At 36.9% G+C, this 10,880-nt stretch overlaps 2 protein-coding genes across 2 annotated transcripts; both read right to left on the minus strand.

Moving 5' to 3' along the window:
* Positions 1-1,489: 1,489 nt before the first annotated feature.
* LOC116020850 (putative BPI/LBP family protein At1g04970) lies at positions 1,490-4,988 on the minus strand. Its single transcript, XM_031261404.1, has 6 exons — positions 4,285-4,988; positions 3,465-3,604; positions 2,869-3,220; positions 2,509-2,757; positions 2,191-2,316; positions 1,490-1,965 (listed from the first exon to the last, which is right to left on the minus strand). The coding sequence occupies exons 1-6, from the start codon at positions 4,702-4,704 to the stop codon at positions 1,732-1,734; spliced, it is 1,521 nt and encodes a 506-aa protein (XP_031117264.1). The 5' UTR covers positions 4,705-4,988; the 3' UTR covers positions 1,490-1,731.
* A 569-nt stretch (positions 4,989-5,557) lies between these two features.
* On the minus strand, positions 5,558-8,827 carry LOC116018952 (cell division protein FtsZ homolog 1, chloroplastic-like). The gene is made up of 6 exons (XM_031259006.1): positions 8,516-8,827; positions 7,775-7,874; positions 7,259-7,488; positions 6,902-7,069; positions 6,406-6,639; positions 5,558-5,985 (listed from the first exon to the last, which is right to left on the minus strand). The coding sequence occupies exons 1-6, from the start codon at positions 8,777-8,779 to the stop codon at positions 5,710-5,712; spliced, it is 1,272 nt and encodes a 423-aa protein (XP_031114866.1). The 5' UTR covers positions 8,780-8,827; the 3' UTR covers positions 5,558-5,709.
* Between the last annotated feature and the right edge of the window lie 2,053 nt (positions 8,828-10,880).

The following is a 10,880-nucleotide window of genomic DNA, read 5'->3' on the forward strand; positions in this document are numbered from 1 at the left end:
GTTGTCATCTAGTACACTTTGAAGTTCTATCTGTTCTAAGGTTTGCCACTTGGTTTCATCGCCGTTTTCCCTAAAATGACTATGAACAAGCCAAGACAATTGCGGCAATTTGTGCCAATAGTCCGGCTGGAATCAAGAGCACGACAAAGACACACCTTGGATCATATGGAGATGCATAGAAATTAAAGCAGCTGTCAAGAATGAGGTCCAAATTAGCCACCTTGGAATCGATTTTGGATAGAAAATCACATTAATTAATTAATCAAAAAGTATCCAACTGATAGGCGCATGGTATCTATCTGCAGTGATACACAAACCCACAATATAAATATGTATGTGTTTGTGTATGCAACAACTAATAACTATACTCATTGTTGATAAAACATGGTGGCAAGCCTTTGTGGTTGTGGGCACAAGAGTCCTAAAAGAATACTGCCCAGTACTGATCATCCTCAGGAGCTCAAATCTGATGAACAAGAAGATGTTCATCGCCGACCCGATACTCTAACAGAATCTATCATCAAGTATATGAAGCCGAGATGCAGTTGGAGCATCGCGAAAAAGATGAAAATCCAACCAAATTTGGCTAACCATCATCAACGGGACACTAAGAAGCAACAACAACAACAGACACTGAAGAATGATAGTAACAACAACAATGGTAGCTTTATTAAGACTAGGAATCATCATCAGAAGAAGAAAGTTGCTACCTTGGAAGAATGGATATTAGCTTCGCCCGGACCCAATGATTTAAAAGATTGTAGGCAATCATTATCGTCGTCCTCCTCCCACAAGAAGGTTTATCCTTCATCATCATCATCACTGTCTCGGGGGCGGTTGACAGTTGAAGGGGTAGTTATTAATGGAGCAGATAGAGTAGAAGAAGCGGAGGATTATTTTCATTCAGCAACAACTTCCTTCACAAGTGGTCTGCAGAGTGGGAAGATGAAGAAAAAAGTGAGCTTTAGGCTCCCAGAAGTTGCTGACATTTTCATATTGGATGATCCCAGGCCTACTACCTCAGCTCACTCATGATATGAGCATATATATATATATATGCCTCATCAGATCAGATCAGATCGAGTGTTATTGTATCGTCTTATTATTGTGTAGTATGTGTGTTTCTTCACTTCGATATGATCTTCAAACATCTATCTATCTGCATATGATTCACTCCATCTTAGCTTCTTCTTGAATTCTTCTCACTTTTATTACAGTATGTATTAGGTTTTGAAGAATTGAGTTGCCTAGCTAGCTAGCTTGTAAGTTCGTTGTAAATTAAATGAAACAAAGTGTTATAAATTAAGATTGGACTAAGGTTACTCAATTAGGCTATAATGCGAAAAGGGTTAGAGTCACTCAATTGGCTATAATGCACATGGGTCAAACCACACTAAAAGATTGAATCCAAACAATTAGCTAGCCATATGTTCTCTTATTTTTATCAATGTCGGAAAAATCACAAATAATGAGACCAAAGGATGAGAAAGGAGTGGCAGAATGAATTCCATTGAACCTTTATTTACAGCATCGAATCTTACAACAAAAGTTCTTGAATTGAGAATGAATCTTTATTTACAGCATCTTACAACAAAAGTTTGAAAGAATCTTCAATTCCTCACCTCATTTTGAAGCTAAGAACTTAACTACTCTACTTCAACAATATAATGTGTTGTTTCACAATTTACACAGAACCTTAGCTTGCTGCTTAGCTTGCTGATCCCAGTTTGTCTAAACCATGTACATGCCTGATGATGTTACAGTGGAAGATAAAGATGGCCAATAACTGAGGTTTAACTGTTTTATGGGAGCTACATCACTGCTTACTGTAATCCATGAATCAGTGAAGAAGATTTCAGCATTTTGGAGCTCATAGCCGTAGAAAGATGGCAGATGATATCCTAGCTCGAGGCGTAAATTCACAAGTGGCAGCACCACAGTCCTCAGCACCGCGGACATCATTGTCTGCAAAGGGACGACGGTTCAATTTTGATGATAAGATTAAAAAAAACAGTCATTGCTGATTACACATATTTGCAGTGAAAGCAAAAAGATTGGAATGATAAGAAAAAATGCTGCAAAGACAGTTGAGAGAATTCTTGACAACACGAGAACAGTGGTGGGTTTTGAAAGAATGAAGTAAAAACGTGTTACTTTCGATCACTGAGGCCTATGGGTGAGGCAATGTACCTGAACAAGAAACAAGTGCAGATTACCGATTTTGCTCCATTTCAAAGACATGGTGTAGTGGTCTAATTTGACGCTACCAGCTAGAGTACTACTTGAAATCTTTGCAGAAACCCAGCCAGTGATCTCCTGCAACCAAAAACATGGACATAAGCAAATTTGACTCCATTGAATGCCTATAAGAGTTTTGAGCAGATTATGGAAAAATCAGATGTTGACCGATAACATTAGAGAACTGATCAATAAGGAAGTCAAATGCATAATATGGCATCCATGATCATATGAAATATATAAGATGATAATGTAAAACACTATGCTTACTGCTGAAATGCATGCAACGGGTACTACTTCATCCTCATCCAGAACATTAATAATTACATCTGCAGGAATCGTCACATATATCTGCTGTTTTTCGATTTTAATAGACGGTGTCGAAGATACAGAAATATTCAGGCTCATGTCATCATTAGGATATAGTTTGTACAGCTTTGGGATAATGAATCTCCACTCGGCAGTGTTTAGTAGGGCTTGTTCAGGTACTTGATCAACAATCCAATGCATCTTATCCACCTAAACAGAAGTGTTAAATGGGTAATCAATAACATTCACAATCCATAATCATAATCCACAATCATAGGCTAGGCCAAATGGGCCCTACAAAAGACAATAACAAGAACTTACCTTGAAATAAACAGATAATGCTGACTTTATAACATTTTCATGCAAGAATATTGTAATCATCTCATCTGGATCCTTGTAGGCAATCAAAGGTAAGAGAAGTCCGTGGTAATGTTTGAGAAGAATACTTTCATTTGTGTTATTTAGTAAACCATTGATTGCAAGCACAACAGAAGAATTGCTCATCACCGGATCACCAATGAAAGTAACATTCAAAGAAGCAAATTCAGTGATAGGTATTTCCTTGGGAAGAGACTGCAAAACAGAATCAAGCTTCACAACTCCATCTCCTATTCTCGTTGAGACGGCATCTTCAACTGCAGAGACTAATTTACCTTCGAAAGCATCTAGTACCCTAGCAGTAAGAGGGACTTTTAATGGTACCAAATCTTACCATCAGGGAGAGGAAATGCAAGTTAAAAATAGTATAAATTAGTTCGGCATGCCTCTATTATGTACAATAGAGCAACTCTTATGCGTGCAGGTGAGTTAATCTCAGACAGACAATTCTGTGGTGTCAATTCTTCATGCATTTTAATTATGCCATACTTAGTTTCTTGTTATCTGATGTTATTATGCTTAGAAAAATAGGACAATACCCTTGATATAGCCAGGAAGCTCCACCATCCAAGTTTATTGATATATCTTCCACAAAGCATCCACAATCAAGGAGAGACAGTGCAAGAGATCCTTGTTGATTTTGAAGACTGAGAGTAAGTCCCATATCCATACCTTCAACCTTTGCAAAAGCAATATTCATAAATTCTCATCTGAATTCAAAGAAAAGAAAGAAAAAAAAGCCATGACTTTACAAAGATAAATTGCTTCTTAGTACTGAATGCTTATGTCATCATCCTTCTTGGCTTCTCATACTTCATTGATGTGAGGGGGAGGCTCACATTTTCTTACCCTCAATCTATTATCTTCCCAAGACTCAAACTTGAGTGTCAAAACATTCCAGGAAGCTCTCATTTCATTATCCAAAAAAGCATTTACTACAGAATCTAGTAGCTCATAGGGATGTTGAATCACTTAAATCAGTAAATTTAAGTGTGTGCTTATTATACAAAAGACCCCTTTTTTTGTCGGACCACAAAGTGTCTTGAGCAGGATCCTAACTATAGAAGCCACTTTAAGCCCGTACTATACTCAAACTAATCCATGTTCGCACAAGACCGACCCAATTAAGAGACAATGTGCTAACCATATTCGTTTTTTCATACGAGAGGGGGTTTGAACTCCCGACCTCTCTTCGGGACGAGAGTGCACAGTCATTCACGCCAATCAAACTGGTTACAAAAGACTTTTTTTATTAGTCTATCTCATTAAGCTATAAGATATATACATCCCTCATCTAGAAACACTACTCCATTAATTCTCCATTTCAGTTTCCTAAAGATGAAGTGTTTGGATACATACCTGAACAGAGGCTTTTCCTTGATCAGAGATAACGGGAAACAACCAAGTTTTATATGAATACCTCCAATTCATAGTCAAATTGGCAGTGGCACCAGAAACAGCTATAAGAATACCAGAATCACCAGTTTTGATAGTTGAGGAAACCACATCTATTGTATTTATAACAACATTAGAAAGAGTCATCTCAACTTTCCCCACAACAGGGATATCCACAGATTTCTTGATATCAGGCAGCTCAAGTGGAACTAACGAAGACTCAGCAGTCTCAACCAATATATTCTTCGCAAAATTAAGACCTTTATTGGATATATCCACTGAGATGAACCCTTGTTCTTCATTGGACTCGCCATGGATGATGCCACTCCACGAAATGAGTAGTACTGAAGCTAAAAGAAAAGAGATAAAAATGGAGTCAGCCATGGGAATAAAAATCCTAATTTTCTTCTCGAAGCTCAAAAGGGGAATTAAAACGCTGGGGAATTCCTGGATTGCCACGCTGCTCTGGGAATTCAGAATTCTTGGGATTGCACGGAACTGTAGATTTGTGCGGTTGATTGATTCGATTGAGGACAAGTAGAAGATATGCCGTACCCGCGATTGTCACCGTTGGGTGTACAGTTTACCAAGAAGCATGTGTCGTTAACCCGAATATTCCGCCTTAATAATACTCAATAATATATATATTACGGAGTATAAAATTGCAAAAATAGTATCATCCTGATCCTCACAAATTTTGGTCTTCTGTTAGTCTGTTACTGCAAAAAATAAATAAATAAAAATTTAAAAAAATCATGACGATCGGATCCAGAATGCAATAATACATTAATACGGAGCTTCAGCAAAAGAGGTAAACTGTTACCTTATCACTTACGGGCAAATTCGAGTGTGAAAATTATGTTTTACCCACTTAATTACTCTTTTTAAGGACTTGTCATTTTTCTCGTCCATCAAGTGTCAGTCAGGCATTATGGCATGTGTCTTTAGTCTATTTATAATGTTAAGAGTCCTAAATTGATAAAATGACCATGAATTAGAGTAGCTAATTGGTTGAATTTAATTTTTTAGTGTGGTTTGACCCATATGTATTATAACTCACTTGAATGGCTTTAACGCAATCTAATTTATAACAATAACTTATTAAAAAGTGATACTTTGTGTAAAAGTTCTTACTTGAATTTAATGAAAAAAAAAATTCTGATATGCATTGCATTTTGATGAGCTTATAAACGGTTCTAAAGCCTATACTTTGTACACTGCAAAAGAAGTGGAAAAATAAAGATTCAAACCAAGGTATATTGAGAAATGCACATATACCTCATCATATTTATCATTAACATCTTACAACTATATGAATCATGAAGAAAGAGAGGAGAAAAGGGTGTATAAAGGAGAGGAGAGAAAGCTTCAAATTCAAAAACAAGAAGGCTAGAAGAAGAGATTTCGGCGAGATGGCCAACTGGTAGTGGAAGGTGAGGATGATGACCTTGGAGATGGAGTAGGTGGTGATGCCACGCTCTGTTGGCTTCTTTCGCCTCCTCTATCGGCTACCTTAGCGCCCTTGGGGTCGGCCAGAAGAGTCTTCTGAAATGACTCTGTGAAGCCGGTGGCTATTATAGTCACGTGGATTGTTCCATTGTAGCGCTCATCCACAACAGCTCCAAATATAATGTTAGCAGTAGGATCAGCTAGACTAGTCACAACCTGGGATGATATATAGTTTCAACAAATTTGCATTAACACGAAATGCATAGGCATTTTGGACAGACATCATGGAAATGGATCTCAGCAACCTCAAAAAAAAATTGTTTAAGAAAATGGTGTGGAATAAGGACGGTAACAGGCCAATGACCTTGTGGTCTAGTGGCACGAAGTGACTCTCCCATATGGGAGGTCATGAGTTCGAGCCAATAGTTATGAACAGATACTATATTGTAACAGAGTCAGTAGTACTAAAAAAAAGGACGGTAACAGAGACACCAGACCATAATGCATGGTGTCCTCTGTTACCTCGGATATCAGGCACAACACCACAGCTTATTTTCTGATAAGGGATGTTTTTAACAAGTCTAGGTAAAGGGTAATGAGTTGACTATCTGTAAGAATGAACAGACACTTTCGTACCTGAGAGACCTTATTCAATTCTTGCAATGTTATATCTTTCCCTCCCGTGATATTGTATACTACTCCGGTAGCAGAGTGGATGCTAGATCCAATCAAAGGAGAATGAGTTGCCTGTTCTGCTGCTTCTTCAGCACGGTTCTTGCTAGATGAAACTCCAACTCCAAGCATGGCTGTTCCAGAATCTTTCATTACTGCTTTTACATCTGCAAAATCTACATTTACAAGCCCAGGTATCTGAAACAAGAAAGGAACACAACACAATTATAAGCAAATTCCCTTACTTGGAAAAAGAAAATAAATAGGATTTACAGATTACATAACAAATTAGAATGAAGTGATAAACCATGAAAATATTGAAAGATGATTGGGAAGTGATGTGCCATCAAAGCAAACTAAAGCACTGCAACTTCACACGATGGACACGGGGAAAGAGGGAGGGGTTGGAGTGAGAGACGACAAAGAAAGCATTGATATTTCAGTATGGATTGGCACCCACTGTGATTAAATCAGAAATTCCTTGGACACCTTGACGTAGTACATCATCAGCAAGACAAAAGGCATCCTGAAGAGAAGTCTGTTCGTCAGCAATGTCCAGCAGGCGATCATTAGGGATCACTATAAGAGTATCAACACTTTTCTTAAGTCTTTCAATAGCTTCCAGAGCCTGAGGAAACAATATGCAAGAGAAGCCAGTATAAGTTGCATGCCAAACAACTCTTGTTCTCACATGTCTGCTCTAAGAATCCATTCATTTGGATGATAAACAAGAAGCAGAAGAAGAAATGAAAGACTTTACATCCCAAAGTACCATTGCACGTAACCAATTTTTGAGATAGGTAAAAAAGGCACCTGCCTGTAATGCTCTCTTGCGTCCTTCAAAGCTGAATGGATAAGTAACCACCCCAACAGTAAGATAACCAGCTTCTTTTGATATCTGTGCAACAACGGGAGCAGCACCAGAGCCTGTACCTCCACCCATTCCTGCTGTTATAAACACCATGTCTGAACTCCTCAGAACATTTGCAATGATTTCCTTTGATTCCTCTGCTGCCTGTTCCCCCAAAAGCGGATTACCACCTGTGCCTGCATCTCAACATTAAAGCATAACAAAAAATGAAGAAGAAAAACTTCTATAGGATAAGCAAAATGACATTTGAAAACTTCTCAATGAAATACCAAGCACATCTAATCAAATTAGCAAGCAGTTCATGCATTCAAGTACTTTACACTCTAAACAAGTCTATATATACATTGAGACTAGGGGATCTGATCTCATTTTTTACATGCCCTGTGAAATTCAAAGTACCTATGTAATAGGTTTCTTCATGACAGAATTTCATCAATAACAAGATAAATTGAGAATGAATACCCAGTCCACGAGTCAGAAGCTCTCCAATTTGAATTGGGTTCTCTGCAGCAGAAAGCAGTAGTGCTTGAGCATCAGTGTTTATGGAATAAAAATCAACACCCTGCAATCGAAAATGCAATTTAACAATTTTTAAAGAATTTTCAGCAGAGCACCTCCAAGCACTTAAGGCAAAAAGTAAAACCATCAATACAATTTTGCCTTCTCTAGATTTAGTCATTTAGCTAAGTAAATTGTAAACTTTAAGGTAGAAAAAAAAGAGCTATTGAAAGGCCTGTGAATATTCACTCATAAAGCAAAACGTCACCACCCAGAATTGACAAAATATTTATTTGGATACTCAACAGCAACTTATTCTTAATTAAGACATTAATTTAAGTTTCTTAGGATCCAATATACAACATGCCTTTCTATTTCTTGGGACAAACTGATAGTTGATGATCCTAAGAAGTCCTTTTCATAGTTTCATCACTTTCATGTAATTAAAACTCAGTTACTTAACGATCATATATCATATTAAACAGCATCGTTTATGCGGATAGTGGATTCTGCATTCTTATGGACAAATCTAATGAAACAAGCTACTGTATACAATCAATTTTGCATGTAGCGGCACAGTATTCAATTTTCTAATCCTTATCATCAAGATTCAAGTTCGGAATTAAAAATTGGGGAAAAAAATATTAGTAGTACGATCCACATTAGCTCAATTATATTCCGTATTACTTAACCAGAGGTAGAGACCTGTAAGCCGCTGTTAATCATGCGGTTAACGGCATTGTTGCCGCCGCCGCCGACGCCGAGGACCTTAATCTTAGCGGAGGCCGATGAGGTGAAGGAAGTGCGAGCATAGAAACGGAGGCACCTCCTCCTTCGAGGTCCAGGGAAAATGCATTGTCGAGAGAAGAACGGGGATGGAGTGTTGCTCCGATGAAACCCTAGTGAATTCGACGAAAACGATGACGCAAAACCTAGCTCTGCTGAATTTGCTAATCCTAGCGAAGCCATTGTTTACCTTATTTTCTTTTCGCAATTTTGGTATTCTTAGTTTTTTTTTTCCCCTGCTAACTAGGAATATCAGAGTGTGAGATCCTTGGTCGGCCTTAAATATAGAATCCTAACACGACCCGCTTTTCCTGTAACTCCAACCAATTCGTTGTTGCCACATAGGACATTTCCAATAATAATACAAATAACATTTCCATTTTTAGTACGGAGCATTTAGTAATTATATTCACCAGGCATTTTTGTAATAAAAATAGGAGAAAATTTTGTGTAAATTACGAGTCCTGACAATATTTAAATATCCAATCCAATCATTATGGTCCACACGTGTACATTCAATACATAAATAATATATTTTTATATTTTAACATATTAAATATATACATTGTATTCATGAAAAAAACATTATTTGAGTACTGAACATTCAGTACACGAATAATGTACTTTTAGTATATTAAAATTTTACTTTTTGTTATAATCCACGCAATATTTGCTTGAATATAAGTGCAATATGCGAAATAGATTGGGGCATACAAAGATGCAAAAATGCACAAGCATTCCTTAATTTATTTCTTGCCAAAAGCTGGGACATATGAAGAAAAAGCAGCAAAGTCTTGCAGTAGTTATTTCCTCCTAGGTACAATGTTTACACAGTACAAAAATGGAGGAGAAGATAATTATTGCTAATGAATAGAATGTAATTTGTGACAACAAATGATGTACAAATGAAGCAAATGGTTGTTCTGTACCAGTGACAATTACATAGTCTTACGCTAGAAGGATTAAAGTAGATGCATGCCCTCGAATTTTTTTTGTTTTTTATCTGGCTTTCAATCTTCCCATCCACAGTGCAAAACGTCCCTGCATAGTTCATCACTCCCCTTCGCTTAAAATAGGAACGATGAGTGGGTTCATCTGAGCAAGATACACAATTGCCCACCTATCCAAGAAAAGAAATAAGGTGAAGTTCTTGCAATATTTTCCTTTGCAGTTAGCTTTTTGATAGATTGATAAAGCTAATGATGCAATTCAATTGACTGTTAGGAAGACAATAGAAGGTATATAAGCATTGAAATATATTCAACTATTAAATGAGAAAAAGAGGATAAATTGTTAGTTGATGTAGTCTTGTAGACACCATTATGCGTATGAATTAACAAATGTTGACACTTGACACTAAGCTGAAAAAAGTTTTAAAAAATATTTGTGAAGAAAAAACTGCATTGTTTCAAGACCTTCTCAATTAAACAACATAAAGTTTGAACTCAAATCTAACCCCCCGCATTAGTAGCTGGCAAGAATAAGGGCCAAATAAAGCATGATAGAAAATTCAAGGTGCACCAACCGCCCCATGGAGAGACAATTTCAAATGGAAAGTGTTAAGAAGGAGTCACTAAAGAATCCTAGGAGGTCCGATCAACAATAACTAAAAACAAGCATAAGCATCTGCAAAGACATTTTAGAAAATGGTGACCGTAAGAATATTACGTTAACAACTATATAAAATACGCCCTGTTTTGCTATTGGATTAGCAGAGTTAAGCTAAAGATGAAACTTACATCATCCAACAGCAAACTGTTGCGGTGATTATCAGTGTGAGGTGTAACCTGCATGAAAAAAAAGCACAATTTTAGACCAAAAGTTGGGCAATTGCAATTGCTTCAAAGATATTGTAAAGAGTAAAAGAGGCAAGTGAATGAGTATCTCCATTTGAATTGGCTCTATAATATTAATCATATCAAAAGAATTGTTTGGAAGGAAACAAAATAGTCAAGATCCGCATACAAATTATGTACTAAACCTTACTTGCTACTACAAATCACACCAATTCTAATACAAGTTAATTGGTGAATGAAAATAATCATCAGAATAGGAATAGCTATTTCATTCAAACCTTAGCACAAACTGACAGTTATTTCCACTCTTCCAAGTTTTATATCTCAGGGGAAAAACAAAATACAAAAGGAGCTAACTCAATTACAGGACAATATAGTTTTAGAATTAATAAAATCCAAGAATAATTTCCACCATAGCTGTAAACGGAAGCTCAGTAGTGAAGGTAATAAGGCGCAGAGAGCTATAATAAGAAAATTAAAATGCTGAA

Source organism: Ipomoea triloba, chromosome 5 (genome assembly GCF_003576645.1).
Source record: "Ipomoea triloba cultivar NCNSP0323 chromosome 5, ASM357664v1".
NCBI lineage: Eukaryota > Viridiplantae > Streptophyta > Magnoliopsida > Solanales > Convolvulaceae > Ipomoea > Ipomoea triloba.

Coding starts and splice junctions, on each gene's coding strand:
- LOC116020850 (XM_031261404.1), bottom strand. CDS start 4,704: ATGGCTGACTCCATTTTTATCTCTTTTCTTTTAGCTTCAGTACTACTC. Junction 3,605..4,284: donor AAGGAAAAGCCTCTGTTCAG/GTATGTATCCAA, acceptor GCTTTTGCAAAG/GTTGAAGGTATGGATATGGG. Junction 1,966..2,190: donor TGCACTTGTTTCTTGTTCAG/GTACATTGCCTC, acceptor GTCCCTTTGCAG/ACAATGATGTCCGCGGTGCT.
- LOC116018952 (XM_031259006.1), bottom strand. CDS start 8,779: ATGGCTTCGCTAGGATTAGCAAATTCAGCAGAGCTAGGTTTTGCGTCA. Junction 7,875..8,515: donor TGATTAACAGCGGCTTACAG/GTCTCTACCTCT, acceptor TTTCGATTGCAG/GGTGTTGATTTTTATTCCAT. Junction 7,070..7,258: donor GACGCAAGAGAGCATTACAG/GCAGGTGCCTTT, acceptor TTGTTTCCTCAG/GCTCTGGAAGCTATTGAAAG.